General features: G+C 45.9%; 1 protein-coding gene and 1 long non-coding RNA gene across 2 annotated transcripts in view; one reads left to right on the plus strand and one right to left on the minus strand.

Moving 5' to 3' along the window:
- Positions 1–18,939, plus strand: part of LOC102789026 (nuclear receptor coactivator 3-like) — a 66,128-nt gene extending 47,189 nt beyond the window's left edge. The window contains exons 3-23 of the mRNA XM_006796498.3: positions 1,105–1,212; positions 2,038–2,198; positions 4,073–4,173; positions 4,271–4,445; positions 6,880–7,062; positions 7,410–7,496; positions 7,643–7,783; positions 8,084–8,231; positions 8,559–9,055; positions 9,148–10,268; positions 10,391–10,523; positions 11,623–11,778; positions 12,009–12,242; positions 12,573–12,678; positions 12,778–12,949; positions 13,248–13,574; positions 13,970–14,068; positions 14,672–14,924; positions 15,059–15,236; positions 15,357–15,549; positions 16,190–18,939. Coding sequence (XP_006796561.2) covers positions 1,124–1,212; positions 2,038–2,198; positions 4,073–4,173; positions 4,271–4,445; positions 6,880–7,062; positions 7,410–7,496; positions 7,643–7,783; positions 8,084–8,231; positions 8,559–9,055; positions 9,148–10,268; positions 10,391–10,523; positions 11,623–11,778; positions 12,009–12,242; positions 12,573–12,678; positions 12,778–12,949; positions 13,248–13,574; positions 13,970–14,068; positions 14,672–14,924; positions 15,059–15,236; positions 15,357–15,549; positions 16,190–16,201 — 4,566 coding nt within the window. The 5' untranslated portion in view covers positions 1,105–1,123 and the 3' untranslated portion in view covers positions 16,202–18,939. The remainder of the gene's footprint in view (positions 1–1,104; positions 1,213–2,037; positions 2,199–4,072; positions 4,174–4,270; positions 4,446–6,879; positions 7,063–7,409; positions 7,497–7,642; positions 7,784–8,083; positions 8,232–8,558; positions 9,056–9,147; positions 10,269–10,390; positions 10,524–11,622; positions 11,779–12,008; positions 12,243–12,572; positions 12,679–12,777; positions 12,950–13,247; positions 13,575–13,969; positions 14,069–14,671; positions 14,925–15,058; positions 15,237–15,356; positions 15,550–16,189) is intronic.
- LOC118454617 (uncharacterized) lies at positions 804–6,403 on the minus strand. The gene is made up of 3 exons (XR_004843817.1): positions 6,266–6,403; positions 3,957–4,345; positions 804–841 (listed from the first exon to the last, which is right to left on the minus strand). It is a non-coding gene; the product is annotated as an uncharacterized LOC118454617 (long non-coding RNA).
- Positions 18,940–19,896: the final 957 nt, after the last annotated feature.

The raw sequence follows: 19,896 nt of genomic DNA on the forward strand, positions 1-19,896 counted from the left end.
GCTGCTCTGGCTGTGAAGGTTAAGAGGGGTACAGACGGTTTTCAGCCCACTCTGTGTGCCACACATGTATTCAAAACACACTCCAGACTGTCTGAATGTTACTGAATCCTCCTCCTTTCACCTGTTCCCCTTCCCGCCTGTCTTTCTTTGACATGCCTTTATCTCTCTTTCTCTCAGCTCGCTCCCTCCTACTGCCGCCACCTCTTTTTGCTCTGATTTCTCCCCCCCCTCATCCTTGTTTTTTTTTTCTTCCTCTGCAATTCCTCTGTCTCCCACTATATTTGTGCTCTCTCTCCCCTTCATTTACTTTCCTCTCTTCCCTCCCTCTATCCTCCTTTCCCCTCCCTCCCTCCTACCTTTCCCCAGTGTCAGCTGCTGTCACCGTGGCAAAGAAAATGACCAATCAGAGCTCACGTCACTGCACCGGCTTCTCCCTCCCTTCCTCATTTCTTCCTTTCCTTCCCTCTATTCCCTCCTCCTCCTCCTTTTCGGCCCATCTGCCTCTCATCCCCGCAACCTTTATCAGCTCACTTCCTGGAGACGAAATGTGATGCATTATGGGAGACAGACGGCTGTCTAACGGGGTTAGTTGTGTTGCGTGGCTTATCATCAGAGACACTGCTAATCCTGTGTCTTTGTGTGTATGTGTGTGCATGCCCGCGTGGATACTCCATGCGAGCTGATGAACTCATACATGCACAGCCACACACACACACACACACACACACACACACACACGCACACACACACACACAGCCTCACATGCTTACGCTCATATTCTCCAAATAAGAAGAGGAGGAGGAGGAGGCGGCCGACGAGACATGTTTATGTTTGTCAGTCTCTGCAAGGAGAATACGATTTGCATGATATAAGCATATTTTAGCCTGCTTGTGTACTGTTTTGCACTTTATTCATTTACAACCTGCCTTTATTATTTTTGCTGAGTTCAAAAGGATGCTTGCCGTGCCTTCCTGCCTTCACAATTACCTTTATAATGAGAGCTAAAAGGCTAAGAGGGGACTGTGTAATCACTTCACTCAATGCATTAAAGTTTTATTTACACCCCTGTGTGTGTGTGTGTTTTTTATGCTCCTTTTTTATCAGGTGCTGATATGTGTTCACGATGAGCGGGCTGGGGGAAAACTCCATGGAGCCTCTGAGCTCGGAAAACCGGAAACGCAAGCTCTCCACTTGTGACACGCCTGGTATGGGGTGAGTGTGTGGGATCAGCAAACAAGAGGGGAAATGCAGGAAAGTGGGCTACTGGGTCAGTGTCTTCTTGAGCTCTGGCTGTACAGCTATTATGTCGATGTCTGCCGTGATGAGTAACAGTGAAACCCTGCAAAAAAAATTTAGTAGTTTTGATTGGAAAAATTCTTTTATTTCCTCTTTGTACTTTACGCTCTGAAAATTAGAAGGTAAAGCCATTTTCGCCTGGTTGGAACGCAAGAAATAAAACGTGCCTGCGTACTGACTTTGTTTTAGTCATGTGTTTTTATTCCAGTTAGATCTTCATCAGGACAAACACATTAAATTGACCATTGCCACGTTAATGTGTGTAGACTCAATTTTGTGTTTTTGATGCTTATTTCCACTGGCCTTTCACCCTACGTTTGATGATCTTTCTCCACATTTTCTGTCTCTGTCTCCACTGCAGCTGAAAAATAAAGGCAAATATGCTCCAAAAATACTAGAAGTGGTATTGATCTACTCTTCTAAGTCTTGCCAGGAAAGGTGACCGTACTGCAAGCTTTTTTAAAAAAAAAAAGAAAGTAATGTCCAGTTAGCCGTATCAGCAAATGACTAACTCATAAGATAGCCATTGTTCTCAACCTTCAATACAACCACTGCTGACATTTCAACTAGACATTTTTTGCGGCACAAAGAAGACATCGGTCTCACAAAATAAACTGCTTGCCATCTACCTCGCAGCCACTCTGCATTGTTTTCTGACATAGAAACAGCACTTTGATCACACTTTGAGAAAAGTGCATCGCTGTAGTTTAGCTTTAATCTTTGTTTATTGCCCCCCTGCAGGTGTGAGAGGAAGCGGCGGGAGCAGGAGAGCAAATACATAGAGGAACTGGCGGAGCTGATCTCCGCCAACCTAAGCGACATCGACAGCTTCAACGTCAAACCAGACAAATGTGCCATCCTCAAAGAGACGGTGCGCCAGATCCGCCAGATCAAAGAGCAGGGTGAGTGGGCACGGTGATCTGAAGGCTACTGAGGGGCAGTAAACGGACAGGTGCCCTGAAAGTTAGGTAGACTGTGAGGAAGTGTCTGTAGGAAACACTGGGAAAGGTGTTATGGTGCTATAGAGGCGGTATGGACAGCTGCAGGGTTAGCATGTACGCACGCACATGCACACGCGTGCCTCTTCTGAGCCCAGGTGCAAGGACAGATCAGTCATTCATCTCCCACAAATTTCACAGCCCCGACTGTTTATGTTTGGGAGGAAACACTGGCAATGCTTTGTGAACCTGTCATTTCCGAGTGTGTGTGTGTGTCTGTGTGTGTGTGTAATATTGCCATGCACAGCTGTGTGCTGGCCTTGCCAGGGGCTGTTTAATTGGACGTTTGCAGGTAATCACATGCCCATCCGTTCTGCTGAACTGCCAAATTATTAGTTCAGTTACATCTGCTCTTGTCATAGTTGTCATATTTTCATCTCCGTGATGCGGCGGTCATTTCTGCAGCAAACCATCTAGAAAGCTGCAGGCTGAAGCGTTTGCCTTGCAGAGGCACCATCAGTGCACAGACTGACAGATTTAAACTCCTGGAATCGGACGTGTGTCAGGATCAATTTTTCCTTCCAAGGTGAACTTCAGGGAGATCAGGGGGAAGAGCCGGTGGTGAAATTTTGTTCCTTCTTGTTTCTGCTCGGCTCAGTCAGTGTCTGCCACCTCGACAGGAAGGGGAAGAGGCTACAGCTGGCCCTGACTGGCTGCTGACAGGTTGCCATAGTTACAGGAAGTGAAGACAGAAATGACACGGGTGTTTAGACTCGTCTCTCGCTTTCTACCTGTTCCTCTTCTCCTCTTCTCACTTTCAGTTGGTCTTACTGCCAGTCTTCATTTTGCTCTTTTCTCCATCAATCCATCCCGTTTTCTCATCTCACTTGGATGTAAGATTCTCTGCTTTTGCTTCACTTCTGCTCTCCTGCTTTTTTTTTTTCTTCCCTCCTCATGTCTCATCTGTATTGCAGCACAATGAGTTGCAGCATCTTCAGGTTTGCTCCCAGCATCTTAAGATATTGAATGAACTGATAGAGCGCAGCCTCTCTCTTTCTGTCTCATTCTCTCTCCTCTTCCTTTCCCTCATTTCTTTTCGTCCTTCTCTTCCTAACTTCGCAGCGCCCGGCTGCAGGCAGCAATGGCTTTTTTTTTTTCTTTGTGTGGGTATCAGTGCCCCTTGGGAGCTAATCAGATAGAATGATTCCTGTAGCCAAGCAGCCCCCGCCTCTTTCTCAGACCGAGCTCTGCATTAATACAACAAGCCAACACAATCCATTTTTCCCATCCACATCCCTCTGTCTCAGCCCCGGACCTCCCCATCTCCATCTTTCTCTCCGTCTGTGTTTCCCGCTCTCAGCCTCAGCACCTCCATTAATTCAGGTGTCTTAGCTCCTACCCCTGCACCATTACAGCTTCCAGATCCTCTCTAGCTCTCTCCCGCTCGCTCTCTCTCTCAGCCCCAGCCTACCAGCCAGTCCCTCACAGTCTGACACTGAATATAAAGCATGAGGACGGCAGCTACCTGCTCCACATGCACCCAGCCCTCGTCTCCTCCTGACGGGCTCCTCAGAGAAACCTGCCTCTATCCGTCTCCCTCCTCACCTGTATTTTTAAATTTAAAAAAAAAAAAGTGAAACTTGAGAAACGCTGCCCCCTGCTGATGCAGAATGGGTAGTGAAGGACTGGCTGTTTATTCTTCTCAGGTAACATAGCTCTCACCTTGTTTCTCCTTTGCTCTTTTTTTTTCTTCTTTGAAAACAGCTGGGCTTGAACTGACTGCGTGTGATGTCATCGATTTATTTATTTATTGTTGTGATTCATTCCCTCTCCTCCAGGTAAAGCTTCATCCAACGATGACGACGTTCAAAAGTCAGACGTGTCCTCAACTGGTCAGGGGGTCATCGACAAGGACCACCTGGGTCCACTTCTGCTGCAGGTGAGCCCAGCTCTCCTCCCCTGTCAATCACGTGCTTTTTATCAATGCTTACGATTGGCCACCTGGCCGTTGGTAACTTCCGGCCGCTCTGCTCCAGGCTCTGGATGGCTTCCTGTTCGTGGTAAACCGGGAGGGCAGCATCGTGTTCGTGTCGGACAACGTGACGCAGTACCTGCAGTACAAACAGGAGGAGCTCATCAACACCAGCGTGTACAACATTCTTCACGAGGACGACAGGGAGGAGTTTCACAAGAACCTGCCCAAGACCAACAGTGAGGAACACGCACACTCACACACACCAGCCTACACGTCTCAATACATACACACACACACACACAGCAAACCCTGCTTGACATCTTCCACAGGGCCGAGGTATAAAACTAACTTTGAGAGGTTACAACAACTCTCCGCACACGTCAACGTAAACTCCCAAAGTTATTTATTCTTGCACCTCCGGTCTTTACTCCATCTCCTGTTATAATGAGGAGCTCCTGGGAAGCGTGTTCATGTGCATAGGAGCAATTCAGAAACACATGCACGCATATGCACACACACACCTGACAAAACATACATGTGCACAGGAGCACCCACCCACTCGGTGCTAAGCAGGCAGAGCGTAGCGCGGTTGTCAGTCACACTCAGTGGTCCAGACAGTGTAAAACAGGCCCGAGCTCTATTCAGATCCCATGGCAGCCATCTGGAAACTACGTACTGCTGAATAATGCACCTCCTCACTTTCCTCTACTTAATTCACTGTGTTTGCATGTACGTATGTGTGTCTTATTGTCAGTTGTGGAGCAAGCACTCAAAACTTATACTCAGCTAAAAGTAGTACCACCACACCCTAAAAATACTCCATTCGAAGTATGGGAAATCTTTCTACTTTTAGTATTTGTGTACAATCAGAGTAATGTAAGTACCCTCTGTTAGGGCTAAGTATCATTTTATTGTTGTGTAGTTGGATGAGGTGAGGCTAATTCTTTAATACCGGAGTGCAAATGATGATTGCTCCTATTATGAATTCATCTCCTGGTTATTTTGGTGTTGTTATCTAAAAAAATTCTAAAAATGATAAGAGGTGATCCTCACGATAAGTGGCGCTTTCAGACTCGGTGGCTCAAAATTATTAAAAAATAAACTCAAATAAAGCCTCACATCATCACGTTTGAGAGCATGTCTCCAAGAAATAGCTAAACAGGAAAGAGTTAAGCGCAGCACTCGAGCAAATGTTGCTTTCTCCGACTGCTTATTGTGTATTTTCACACGTCTGTGTCAGTAATCCACTCGTCAGGGTGCCGTGTGTGTGTGTGCGCGCGCGCGTATGTGAGCATGTGCGCGGAGAACTATTTATAAAGCTGATTAATTATGGATATGTGTGCTCGACTGAACCTGCTACTCGATTAACTAAGCAGCAGCAACCTCCGAGCAGCAGTGGTGGCGGCGGCTCCGACATGTCACTGACACGTTCTCCCACTTATTCAGCCTCTTCCCCTGCACGCTCCTTTATTCACTTGCTCTCTTTATCTTTTAACACTCATCTTTATCTACTTTTGCTCTCAGCGTCCCTGGTGCCTCCCTCAACTCGCTCTTTCTCAGCCTCATTCATACTTAATATGGCTGCCTACTAAGACGAATATTGTGGTTGTCTGTTTCTCAACCGGCTTCCCTTTCTGCTCTCCCACCCCTCATTGTGTCTCGCTCTGCTGCTCTGCCCCTTCATTATCTTTAGAAGCCGTGAATGAAATGCGCTCTCGCTGCACATTCCTGCGGGATGACCGCTGACCGTGCCAGCTACAGTTAAATACACACACACACCACACAAGCACCCAAGAAACACACATACACCAACAAAAACAGACACACATGCTCATCCACAGAACATGAAGTGAGCTTTCATTGTTAGCCGGTGTGCTTTTGACCCCTCTGTCCTCCCTCGCTGTTGGCTAATTGCATCTGAGGGGAGGCGTCAGCCCCGGTGACTGCTGGTGTTTCTTTCTGGGGGTTTTTTGTTTTTTTTCCAGAGAGAAACCTAAGGCCTTGTTAAATCACCTCTCACTATCACACAGCCCCTCCCCACCACTGCCATGCTTACCTCCCCGACGTGTCTCGCTCTCCTGGGTCCTCTCTTGTATCCTCCGCACACCTACCAGACAGAAACCTCCGGCCAGCTCAAGGCCCCGATAAGGCTTCACTCAGACCTTGGCGAACAGTCGGATCTCTCTCTGAAGTTTCCTTTCCCTGTGCCTCTTTCTTTCTACATCTCCCTGTGAAGGTGACCCCTTCTAAATGTGTGTGTGCATGCCGTGATGAGAAGTCAGGGTCTAAATGAGGATAGATGGCTGAGTGTCCCTGGCCTCTGCCCACTGCAGAGCAGACTGGGAGGGAGAGATATTGGAAATCGACACCTTGGCTAGATTAATCCCATGGTCCATTTAGCCAGGGATCCGAACAGCAGCGGGAGCTTCTGCTTCTCAATTAAAGAAGGACAATACATGTTGCAGTGCCATTTTTTATTTTCTTTGCTTCCTTTGTCGTCCTTTGTGTGTCTGTGTGGATCTGTGGCAGGATAGGGTGTGAGCTGTTTGTGATATTTGATGACAGGCAATCCATTCATAGCTGTGTGTGGTTTTCAGTCCCACGAGCGTCAGGCTCATTCCATTTTACTCCCAAGAGTAAACGCCTTTTTGTTTGTGTACCTTTTTTTAGTAAATGGGGTGTCGTGGGGAAGCGAGGCAGCCCGACAGAAGAGTCACACCTTTACTTGCCGGATGCTGGTCAAATTTGGCCATGCCCACGGCCCCATGGAGGAGGGGCCTGGAGGGCCACGCTACGAGACCATGCAATGTTTTGCTCTTACCCAACCCAAGGCCATGATCGAGGAGGGTGAAGGTAGGAGGAGCCTATGTCTTTTTCTTAGTTTTTGTCTCAACATCCACTGTTTTGTAGAAACCTCACAAATTTAGAGGCTCACATGCACATTTACAGTCTATTCATATATTTTTCAATGAGACACATGTTTAATGTGGTGAACACACATCTTATCCCTTATTTTGTGTTATTGTAAGAGGATCTCTAAAAGAAAGTGGAAAATCAGATATAAGTAAATGAATAATACAGAACATAAATAAAACAATAAAAGGTGAAAATGAATGTTAAATACCAATACTGAATAATAAGCCTCAAACGCACAGAGTGAATATGAAGTATCGTCAAGGCTGATCTCCTTTCGCCTGCAGACCTTCAGTCATGTATGATCTGCGTGGCCCGTCGAGTGACAGCCATGGAGAGGACGGAGAGTTTTAACACCAGGCATGAACTCTCAGGTGAGGAGCTGCGTACTCACTAAACAAACACAGAAGCTCAAACAGGCCGCGATGGTCTTTCTTTACCCACGAACAGGTTTGACTCTTTCTTCTTGCGTATTCTTGCTTCCTCCCTCCGCGGGCCCTCCTTCTGTCCTGCTTGGCAGGTAAACTGATTCAGATCGACCAGAACTCTCTGCGAGCGTCGATGCGTCCGGGCTGGGAGGATTTGTTGAGGCGTTGCATTCAGATGTTCCTTCAGCACAGCGATGGGCAGCCCTGGTCACACAAACGCCACTATCATGAGGGTGGGTAACGCACGTATAAGGACTTAGTGAATTCATCTCAGTGAAATCCACATTAAAAATATCAGCTGGCAAAGGCTTTATTTAATTAACTGTATATTTATTTATCTTGGTTGTAGCTTTGTTTTTAGTTTCTTGTTACTACTTCTCTTTTTAGAAAGAAGACTCTTACTTATTTAAACACAAACACCTCCTGCATTACCATCTCAGTACTGATCTCATGAACAGACGGTTTCATCATACAGGAAGTGATTGATGACCTGTGTTGTGACTTAGGTCATCTTACTCTATCTGTCTGTGCAGCCTTTCTGCAGGGTCACGCAGAGACGCCCTTGTACCGCTTCTCCCTCTCTGACGGCACTCCAGTCACAGCCCAGACCAAGAGTAAGCTGTACCGTCACCCTATGAGCAACGAGCCGCAAGGCTTCATCTCCACGCACCTACTACAGAGGTCAGAAAACTGAAAATACACACACTGCATTCATACTCGGCAAAGTGCGTTTCATTTATTGTACTGACAAAAAGGAGCACTTCAAGCATGTCTATGCAAGGCAGCCAAGGTATTCATGCCACATAAATAGCTCAAGTGGGAGCTGAAGTAGCTTTTATATACACCGACATCCTGTGAACAGTGAAAAGAATCCGCAGAGGAGCGAGTATTTTATATGCATTTATCTCAAGTCTACAGTCTGAGAGGTTATTGTGGGAGACAGTGCACTTTCAAGGTATGTGCTTTTTGTTCAAAGCTTGTGCTAGTTTTTATTCTACTTCCACACAGGGAGCCGAATGGTTACCGCTCAGCACCGGGTGGGAGCATGATGCCAAACACGATGCGACAGCAGGGCATGGGAGGCCCCAACCCGAATGCCCAAATGAACACCGGTGGCGGAATGGGTATGGGGGGCATGGGGGGCATGAACAGGGGCTTCGGCATGAATGAGCAGGGTCACATGGGTCCGATGGGCGGCAGCTCGATGTATGGAGGAAATGGCGGAGGAGGAAGTGGAGGAGGAGGCATGGGTAACCGCATGATGCAGATGAATCAGATGGGGCACATGAATCAGATGAATCAGATGGGTCCTATGAATCACCCAGGCCAAGGCATGCCGCAGCACCAACAGCAGCCCCCGTTTCAGAGCAGTGGCGGCTTTGGCCTCAGTGGCATGAACAGTCCCTCGGGGAGCCCGAGAATGGGCGTTCCTCAGCAGGGTCTCCTGATGTCACCTCGGAACCGGGGAAGCCCAAAAATGGGCTCCAACCAGTTCTCACCTGGAGGTAAGTCTGTTAGCGTCAAGTGTTCAGCATATTTTAATTCACGGAATTCATTGTTGAATCCAGTTAATGTGTGACTCCTCTTTCTGTTCCAGGGTTGCACTCTCCTATGAGTGGCATTGGCAGTAATGGTGGAAGTGGGGGCAGCACCACCACCTTCTCCAGCAGCTCCTTAAATGCCCTACAAGCCATCAGTGAAGGAGTAGGGAGCTCACTCCCCTCTACCCTAACATCTCCTTCTCCGGCCCACAAACCAGACAGCTCTCCCAGCATCCACTCCTCCTCCTCTTCTTCTCAGCCCAGTCAGGCAGCCAAACCAGGCCAGGATGGCTCCAAAAGCCCAGCCGGGGGCTTAGCACCTGGACCCAGCGACCATCACCACCCCATGCACCATCACCACCATCATCAGCATCCTCAGGCTGAGAGTTCTGGAGACCGACCCGATAGCCAGGCAGCAACAGCGACTAAAGACTCTGGAGACGGAAGCAATGAAGCGGGAGCGGCTAACTCCGAACCCCCTCGCAGGGTGCCAGACAGTAAGGGACATAAGAAGCTGCTGCAGTTGCTGACGTCTCCTACAGAGGAGCTGGGAATAGGTGGCAGTGGGCCAACGGGGCCCCCTGTACCGCCCCCTCCGACCAGCAGTAACGCTCCTGCGGGCCCAGACAGTAAGGATACGACGGGAGGCATGACTAGCCCCTCATCAACTGGGGTTACCTCATCCTCTTCGGCCAGTGGAAATTCAGGCCAAGCGACAGGACCCGGGGGCGTGTCAGCATCAATGTCATCAGCCCACTATACTGGCTCGCTGCAAGAGAAGCACAAGATCCTCCACAAGCTGCTGCAGAACGGCAATACGCCAGATGAAGTGGCTAAGATCACAGCCGAGGCTACAGGCAAGGTGTCCCTTGGGGGCCAGGAGGGTGCTGAGGTTGGAACAGGAGGCTCAGGGGCCGGGTCGGGCCCTGGGTTGATCACAGATCCCAAACAGGAGCAGCATAGTCCCAAGAAGGAGAAGACCCATGCCCTCCTCCATTATCTCCTCAACAAGGATGATTCCAAAGAGCCAGTGGATGTTAAGCCCAAACTCGAAGAGCTAGATGGGAAGGGACCTGCGGGGGCTGCTGGCGGCCCACCACGGAGTATCCCCGGATCTGGGCCCGGCCCTGTACCTGAACATCCCGAGAGCAAGATCAAGTCAGAACCACCTGATGATGTAAGATTGACTGTACTGTACTATATTCGTGACCTGACATTTAGCTTTCTATGAAGATTAATGTTTGATTTTGTCTTGTTGACTTATTGGGTAACTATTTTTATTTTATTTCATTTTTTTAGTTGCACAACCTGGAATCTATCCTGGGAGATCTGAGGAGTTCAAGCTCTGACTTTTACCCCGATCAGGCTGGAGGTGGAGGGGCCAACGACACAGGAAGCAAACCCCCGGGTTGCCTTGACGACAGCCTGCAGGGTGAGTGGTTTACAGATCAAAGCTTATGAGAAGTGACAGACGCAGAGCAGGCGTTATAATATCATATGTGATGATATCAGGATAAAATGCCACTGAAATAGCATCTGAGCATCTCATGCTGTCATTCAGAGTTTTCTTGAACTCTTAACGTCTGTGTGGCTGTTTCCCAAACACTTCTCTTCAGCTGTACTGAAGAGGGCTCCTCCTTTGCAGCATTTTGCATGTTGCAACACTGATCCTTTGACAAAACAGTGGCAAAGAGTACAACTTCAGTTTCAAAGCCAAAAAATACAAAAGTGAAGCGAACACTATAATCTCTCTCAGTGGAATTTAGTTTCGACCATATAGAGATTCGTATTCACGCGCAGCATCTGACTAATGTTTTATATGTCGTAGCTGCTGTTTTTGAATCCTGTGAAAAAAGATTGTATATCCTCGCTCGCTGAATAAATGACGATTAATAAAATCTGAGTGAGTCTAAATCTGTGGGAAAGTGCACAAAGTGTTACAAAAGTTGTCTTAAAAAGAAGAAAGAGTAAAATATCCGTCCACTTTCTCAACCGCTCGTCCAGTTTCGGGTTGAAGGCGACTGGAGCCTGTTTAATTTTTAATACTTTCAATATTAACTGCATTATTTTATTAATTCCCTGCATATTTTAGTGATCGGGTTAGTGGCTCCATAGTGTAGTGGTTTATACATTTGCAGAAGATCCCCGGTTTGATCCCAGGAGGAGACACAAATCCCTTTGGGGTTGCGTCGGGAAGGGCATCTAGCATTAAAACTGAAAGCAGCAGTCAAATCAAATATGTGGAGCTACCCGCTGTGGCAGCCCGCTGTGAGTAACGGAGCAGGGGGAAAATAGCTTAATTTTAGTCATTCGATTCTATTTGATTTTCTGTTGGGTTTCTCTTTATTTTCATTATTTTCTCATTTATTCATTTATGAATCCATAAAAAGAAAGCTTGTGCAACAATGGGATATCAATACTATAAAAATATGTTATTATAGGAGCTGTTTTTTCTCATGTCATACATTTACATTTTTATAAAGCACCGAAATCACAAAGGGATTCCTTTTCTTTTTATGCTGCTTGTACAGGGAGTCCAGGTATGGGTTCAGGACCCCGGGTGCCCTTCCAGAGGGCCATGTCCATGGATGCAAAGCCTCCTGGTGGGCCTGGAGGAGGCAGACGCCCCATGCTTGTCAAGCAGGAAAACATGATGGGCAGCCCTGACAGCTATCCAGGAAACATGGGTGTGTGTTTATGTGTTTATGGAGCTCAGAATTTATTTACTTTGCACATTTCCTCTCACTCTTTCTCTGCCTCTCAGTTTTAGTTTTTTTTGGTATGTGTTCACCAGTTTCTGCCCTTGACTGTATCACAATTTAAATTGATAATATCGAGGACTAAGACTGGGCTAAACTGCTCTGTGTAACAGCTTTGATGATACTGACACACACATGTGGTGTTTATGTGTCGCCAGGACCAATGAATAGAGGGATGGGTCCTCAGAGATCCCCCATGGGTAGTTCAGGTGAGTGGGGCATGCCCCGCACCAGTGCCAGTCCTGTGGGCTCAGCAGGATATCCACCCATGATGCGCCCGGGCATGGAGTACAACAACAACGGCAAGGGCGTAATGTCAGGGCCCATGGTCAGCCGCTCCAACAGCGTGCCAGCCACAAGGTCGATGCTGCAGCAACAGCTCATGGATATGGGTACGTCTGTCATACGGGGCCCAGCCGCCGAAGGTGGTAGGGAAATGTTTACAAGCACAGACAGAAGGGTGAAATTTTAGAAATACAGGCCAAGGAGATTGGCAGGTACATTTGCACTGTGTTCACTATCTATAATGTATATTCATAGTTTAACTTAACTATGAATATACGAAACTTAACTTTCTGTTTGAATGATAGTGTGAGATGAAAAGTAAAGTAATTACATTTTTGGGGGGAATGTGAATGTTTCCTGCTAGAAACTTTATTTTTAAAAGTAGCATTTAAGCAGCTGACTGGCTATATAACTATACCCATGTCTTGCTGGTTTAGGAGGTTCTGCTGATATGGGCATGGGTATGAGCCCCTTCAGCCAGCAGGGCCAACCGAACCAGTCGCCCTCCTGGCCGGACACAATGATGGGCATGGAGGGAAACAGGTCAGTGCAACACCCCTCTGGGTCTCCATTGAATTCTTATGTTCTTATGTTTTATCCTGAACCTTGTGCTGAGTTTCTCTTTCTCTGCGTTTGTTGCAGGCGGCAGTTTGGCAACACCTTAGATGATCTTCTGGTGCCTCCCACCACGAGTGAGGGTCAGAGCGATGAACGGGCGCTTTTGGACCAACTAGACTCCCTGCTGAACAATACAGATGGCATCGCTTTGGAGGAGATAGACAGAGCTCTGGGCATCCCAGACCTCGTCAGCCAGGTTAGAAAACAATAAAAGGACAACATGTTCACCCCTGTGCTCTTCCAGACCTCTCAATATGTGATGTAAAAGGAGAAAAATATCATTGCTTGCATGCGAGTGAAGCATTCATCTTTGCATTTGATATTTCAGTCGTGACTCACCCTGTTCAATCTGTTCCCTCACTGAAAGGTAACAGATGAGCCCAGAGGGATCAGTCTGTGCACTTAGAAAAAGATTATTACAGAGCAAACCAATTGGAAACCAATTGGAAGTTTGACAGACTTCTCTTTCTGTCCTCTTGTCCTATCTCCTCCAGACACAGGGAGCAGAGCAGCAGCTAGAACCTTTTCCAGGGCAGGATCCGTCCATGGTAGTGGACCAGAAGCCTCTCTATGGGCAGGGCTATCCTGGACCTCCTACTATGCCTATGCAGTCTGGCTATGGAGGGAACCCTATGCAGGGTCAGGCCCAGCAGGGGGGATTTGGGCCCATGCTTTCACAAATGGGCCAAGGCGGCAGTTTCCCCGCTATGGGTGGAATGGTGGGCATGGGCCACCCTCGTGCCAACATGATGCGACCCAGGATGATGAGTGCAAACAAGCCAATGAGGCTCCAGCTGCAACAGAGACTGCAGGGACAACAGGTGTGACCACAAGACCATCATGATTTGTTTTACAGGCAAATTAACTTGGGTCAGAGTTGTCCCAGTATTGTAGTTTTTGTGATACAAACAGGATATGCAGTATGTTTAAATTGGAACGACAAACGCAAGTGTAGCATTATGCAAATAAAGTCAGGGGTGGTCTTACCTTGGAAAATTGGAAACCTGTATTTGCTGTGGATAGTTTTGTCCATTTTGAAATTTGGAGCTTCCTCGCTCTTGCAGCTTCCCCCTGCAGGCCAAAGACATGCTTGTTAGGTTAACTGGTAACCAAAAGTTGGCCATAGGTGTAAATATTAAGTCTGTCTCTCTGTGTTGGAGCTCTGTGTTAATATTTGCTTTCTCGTGTCATCCTGGATTTTCGTTTTTTCCTGAAGTTCATGAATCAGACACGGCAGGGCATGGCCTTGAAAATGGAGAACCCAGGAGGAAACCCTGGCATGAGGCCCGGCATGCAACCTGGCATGGGAGGACAGGTAGATGTCAAAAACTTGTTTGGTTACATTTAAGTGAAAATGCTTTTAATGTGACTGCAGTTACCTGTCATACTTTTATTAATGACTAAATAAATACACATAAAGGTGTTTGTGTACCAAGCAAATAGATATAACGGCTGACGCAGTAGCTGCAGAGTTACTGTGTGCAAGCTCAGACCTTTTGTGTGTGCACAGTTTTTTACATGTGGCACTGTGTTATAATAAATCACCCTTTTTGCATCTTTTTCTTCTTAACCATCGACACAAATTTTGTTAATTTAGCCGCGTGCAAACTTTCAGCCTTAATTTGGGGTTGAAAAAAAGTATTACAGTGACCTCTGATGAGTTGCAGCAATTTTAGACCCAGTCTATTATTTTCAGTCTGCCTTGAAGCATTGTTGCAGTTTTCAAGTGCTACATCTTTAATAGTGTAATTGACTGTTGTAGTTTAGTAAAATTTAGGATAAATATTATTACATCGTGTCCATTTTACCCACCAGTTTTAACACATTCTTCATCACATATTTTCAGAAAGGTCTAAATATGACTACAGCAGGTGACAGTTCTCCTCTGGATATGTGATTATCTATTTATTTTCTCTAGCCGAGCTTCTTGAACGCTCAGATGATGGCTCAACGAAGCAGGGAGATGGTCACCATGCAGATGAGGAGGCAACGCATGATGATGCTGATGCAGCAGCAACAGCAACAGCAGGCGGCGGCGGCAGCTGCTGCAGCTGCCGGAGGGTTCAGCCCTCCTCCCAACGTCACAGCTCCTGGCGGTATGGACAACCCTATGGGAGGGCCAACCATGGGCCAGCCGGGCCCCCAGCAGTTTGGCTATGGTGGCAACTATGGTGAGTCTAATTAACTGCTTTCTAGGCAGAATACTGCTGCTCCCTGGTGGTGAGTGCTGGTACTGTATTTATCAACTGTGCCTTGAACATTAGTGGAGAGAAGTTGAAGTTGAAGCTTGATGATTTCCCCACAGGGATGGGCCAGCAAGGAGACCCCTCTTTTGGCCCCTCAGGTGGAAGTCCTCCTAATGCCATGATGCCCGGCCGCCTGGGGCCTCAAAATCCCATGATGCAACAGCACCCACAGGGTGGCCCCATGTACCAGGGTGCTGATATGAAAGGCTGGTCGCAGGGAGGCATGGGTCGCAACAGGTACGACACGTTTACTCCCCTACATCTCGCTGTCAGGAGGAGGGGAGAGGGATGGGCATAGTTTCTGTTCTTCTCTTGTTGAAGAGGAACAGTTTAACTCTTCTTCCTTCCTGTCACCAGTTCGTACCCTCAGCAACAGTTTGCGCAGCAGGGACCTCCAGGGCAACAGCAGTTTGGCCAGCAGGGGAATCCAGGGCAGTATGGAGGCATGATGATGAATGGGGGCATGCCGCCTAGTGGAGGAGGAGGTCACATGGGGCAAATGGGTATGAACCCAATGGTGATGGGACGAATGCCGATGGGGCCTGATCAGGTATGTTCAGAGGGTGTGAGAAGCTAAAGAACAGGCTCACATATGTTAAAGGCTTATTAACTGCTGACTAAAGAAGTCCTCTTATTCATAATATACATAGTTTTTACAGCACAGCGACCTCATTAAACTCTAAGCTTATTTTAAACATATAGAAACATTAATGCGTCACTTATCTTTGTGCAGATTTCTTAAGCTAAGCTAACTTAAGATGCATGCCTCCACCTTCTTGTCTCTGTAACACAAATAAATCCCAGAGTCCTTTGCACTTTATATGAAAAGGTGTGACGGTCCTCTGTTGTTGTTGCATATTTGTCAAAACAGGCTCCTTACCTCCGCTCTTGTATCTCATATACTAGAAAAACATTATATTGTTAAGTCTTAGAATACCTTTGCTCTGTAAGAGTCACAGTCCAGAATTACCTTTATTTATTCATTATTCACAATTTCAACAGGGCAGAAATTAATAAACGTCCACTTTAAATGACAGACACCAATGACTATATCTAAGTATGTAAGTATTTTTTAGGACAAATTTGACTGAACCTGTCGTGTCTCTTTCTAGCAGGTGTTTTGTAGAAAACTTGTTGATTGCACTTCCCTGTCTCATTTTCTCTCCTCTCTCCCTCTGCTGCACATTTAGAAATACTGCTGAACATCGTGGCAGACTCCTTTGTCTCACTGTGATCACCATTCAGAGACGGCAGACGGCTGCAGCACCGCGGTGTGTGGGGCGGACTGGGCGATGTTAGTCTGTGCTGTGCTGTACTCCCACCAGGTGGGGGCGTGAACTTCCCTTTGGACTCGTGGCCAGTAACGTCAGTCTGGCAACCTGCGGAAACACAGACTCTGTCACATACATGAAAACACACAGCGATCATAAAAAAACATTTAAAAAAAATCAGAAACACTGTGACTTCTTTACACACAGATACATAACGATGGTCATACAGACACCTTTGCGAATCCTCTAACGGACCTTAGTATAATATCCCCCTCTTTGTGAGCAGTGCGTGCGTGCCCACGCCGAACGCACTCGCCGGACCAAACGGTGAAGGTGGACGGACGCTCGAGTGAGACCACGTGGACAAACGTGTTGTGACATCCTCTCCTTTGTCGAATGTACCATGAAGCTGTATTCAGATCTGAAAAGATTGCTCTCTCGTTTCTGAACTCTTCGGGATTTTTTTAATCCGCCGTCTTTCTGCTGCTCCTGGAGGATCTCTGTCAAAGCGGTTCTAGATGATGTGCCGTCAGATTGTGACACTCACACGAATGTGATTAAGCAGTAGCACATTGTTTCATTCCCTGGGACGCCCCTGGGCTAAAGTACGACTGAATTCCTTGTTGGCTGATTGCACTTTAAGGAAAAGCCAACATCAAAAGGATTGTGGCAATATAGAGGCCTTTACCCGAGAATTAACGCATAGCAGCAGACATCTTCTGTTTATTTTTGTGTGCGTTGTTCTTCAGGGTTTCCTATCTGAGAAAAGGCGCTGTTGATTGGAAATGGGTAACCTTGATGCTCTTTGTTCATTAGTGGGAACCAGTAGAAAGGCAGTAAGCACAGATTTGATCCAATACACTCGTATATAGTGTGCGGATTTATTAATATGACAATTTTTAAGCCACTTTAAAGTCACTCTTGGAACAAAGAGTCTTCTATTAAAATTCAAACACTCCACTTATATTTCTACAGAGTCATAAGGTGATCATTTACATTGAGGAGGTGATTTTTAGCTCAAAATGATTCCGATATTTTGGTTACCTTGCACCCGTTTACAGTGCTACTAGTAAGTAAATCAAAAACGGATTGCCAGTTATGAAATTATGCCTAGATTACCTAACATTTTAAAAGAAAGTGTTAGATTTGAGTGTAGGTGTGCATATTTCTAGCAATAATCCTTCCTCCTGGTTTTCCTCTGAGGACAAAGCTGAAGCATTGTTTACTCAAAGCGACGGTACTGCAGTATTAGACATGGTGTCTTGTTAGGAGCTTTTCTTTTCCTTTCGTCTGTGAATATGAATTGTAAATACGCTTCAAATGTACTATATATAAATATATATATGCTTTTGTAGGTCACATACTGTTTTTTGCACAGCTTGTAAGGCTTGATATTTAAAAGTGTAATTTTCTTATTCTGTCATGGCTCGGCTTTTATTTTCAATACTTTAACCATCGGTTTGGAAAGGAAGGGCCTCTTTTTGTAAGCAGTACGTGTACGTGTGACTTTCTTTCATACTGCCACTTTCCCTGTCTCAGAACGCACCTTTATTTTTATTTTGTGATTTCCGAATCAAGAACTTTTCTTTATTTTTCCGAGGACATAGTCTTAGCTAAAGAGGTGCTAGTGGGTTAACTTTTTTTTTTTTTAAGTAAATTATATTTCTTTTAATTAAAACAAAACAATTGCCTATATAAAAAGAGTTGACACATGATTGTGTTAGGCTTCAAGAGGCCCAGATGTCTTACCGGTATGTGAGGTGTGTATTCTCTGTACTTAACCTCAAGCTTCCATTTCTGACTTGTTTTTCCCTCCTGAGGTTTCTGCGCTTTCAGTTTCGTTCAGCCTCAGATACGAGACTTTGGAAATCAGTCCCGCTGTGTCCATAAGCCTGTGCGGTTTGTCCGCAGATATTTAATCATGACGAAAGCAACAAACAGAAGGAAGGAGATTTAAATCCCCTGATTATCTGCCACTGTCTCGGCAGGATGTTTTTTAATTTTACATTCAAGTTTTGAACTTTATTTCTGATGTGTTTCCTGTGGAACTTTCTGTTGAGAAATCTACCTTTGAAAACACGCTCAACCCAAAGATTTCTGTTTGTCATTCTGCAGTGCGTAGACACAGTTCCTGATGTAGATTGTGCAAGTACTCATGTGTGCTTTTACTGTTGCACATTACCTATAATATACATTGAGCTGAATATGTTTAATTGCTTATATTATATCCCCCATCTGTATGAAATAGAGTAGACATGAGTCTGGTTCTGCTGAGATGCTTTCGGTTTTTGTTTGTGATCGTTTCTTCCTTTCTGTAGACCTTATGGCCAGTTGAATTGTGGTGCTGCAAATTTCACACAGGAGAATGTTTTTAAGCTGGGAAAGGGAGGCTTCATTCATGATTGATGTCATTTATGTCTCAGAATAATAGCCTGGATTTCTTTTTTTCTAAAACCCTTGTCTCTCGATGAAGAATATGAAAGACTTATCTACAAACATTTCAAACAAAACATCTGTGTTTCTGCTTTAACGGAAAGGAACTCCTCTCAGTGCTTCACTGGAGCTTAAAGAAAAGAGAAAACACATCTGGGAATCATACAGTCATTAATACAGGATGTAAAATACTGTTGCATTTTTCTTACCTTGTTTCTTGATGTTAATATTGATGTAAATACAAATTTATATTTAAACATTACAGTGGCTCTGCTGTGTTTGATTTTGTGCACGACTCATCAGTCTTCACGCCCTGCAGCAACAATCCAGACTTACAGAAAGCGCTGAAACTGTGTTTCTGCTGCAGTATCTGAGCCTTTCAAGAGCTACAAGTGTATGTTACAAGCAGACGTTCTCCTGGTCCAAGTATTAATGAGACGTGAGTCTGTGTGGAGGAGGGGAGGTGAGTGTGTCTTTGTGTGGATGAGAGCTATCAACATGTAGTGGGGGATTCGGGCGTTTGGGTGGCCATTCCTCTAAAACAAAAGACGAGAGCTTCTTCTCATTTACGTCTCGCTTTCATCTGCAGGGATGTTTCCTGCAAGAGCCCCGCCGCTCCCTCAAACGTGTGAGCTTTTGTCATGTATCATCCCGCTTTCTTCCCTCATCTTAATTATCCACCCCCACTCTCTAATGAAAGGATCACACACACACACACACACACACACCAGGCAAGGCCATCCCATCCCCACGAGTGCTGCAGCTTCTGTTACTGTACAGAAACTTTAAAAGACTCTATCCGCCTTTCAGAGCTTTAAATAACTTTCACTTGATTGACTTGCTGCTGTGGGGTGACTCATTCACCCTTTTAAATTCTCCAACAACTGCAAGTCTGAAATGCAAAGCATTTTTAAACGTTTCCCTTCAGTTTTAAGGTAACGTAACAATCAATCAGAGCTACGAGGGATTTTATTTATCCCTCGTAGCTCTGAATCATCACATAATCACGCCATCTCTAACCAATAGCCATTTACAATATGTACGTTTTGTTTTTATTAGATTATTCTCCCACTTCTTATCGAGCTATGAACAAAGGAAAAAATCTCCTTAAAATATTTACAGTTTTTACAGCGAGGTCCTTTTTGCCTTTCTGCAAAATATACTACTTCTGATGATTCAGACCTCAGAGGGTT

The sequence above is a fragment of the Neolamprologus brichardi genome, chromosome 20 (assembly GCF_056152115.1).
Source record: "Neolamprologus brichardi isolate AB-2024 chromosome 20, ASM5615211v1, whole genome shotgun sequence".
NCBI lineage: Eukaryota > Metazoa > Chordata > Actinopteri > Cichliformes > Cichlidae > Neolamprologus > Neolamprologus brichardi.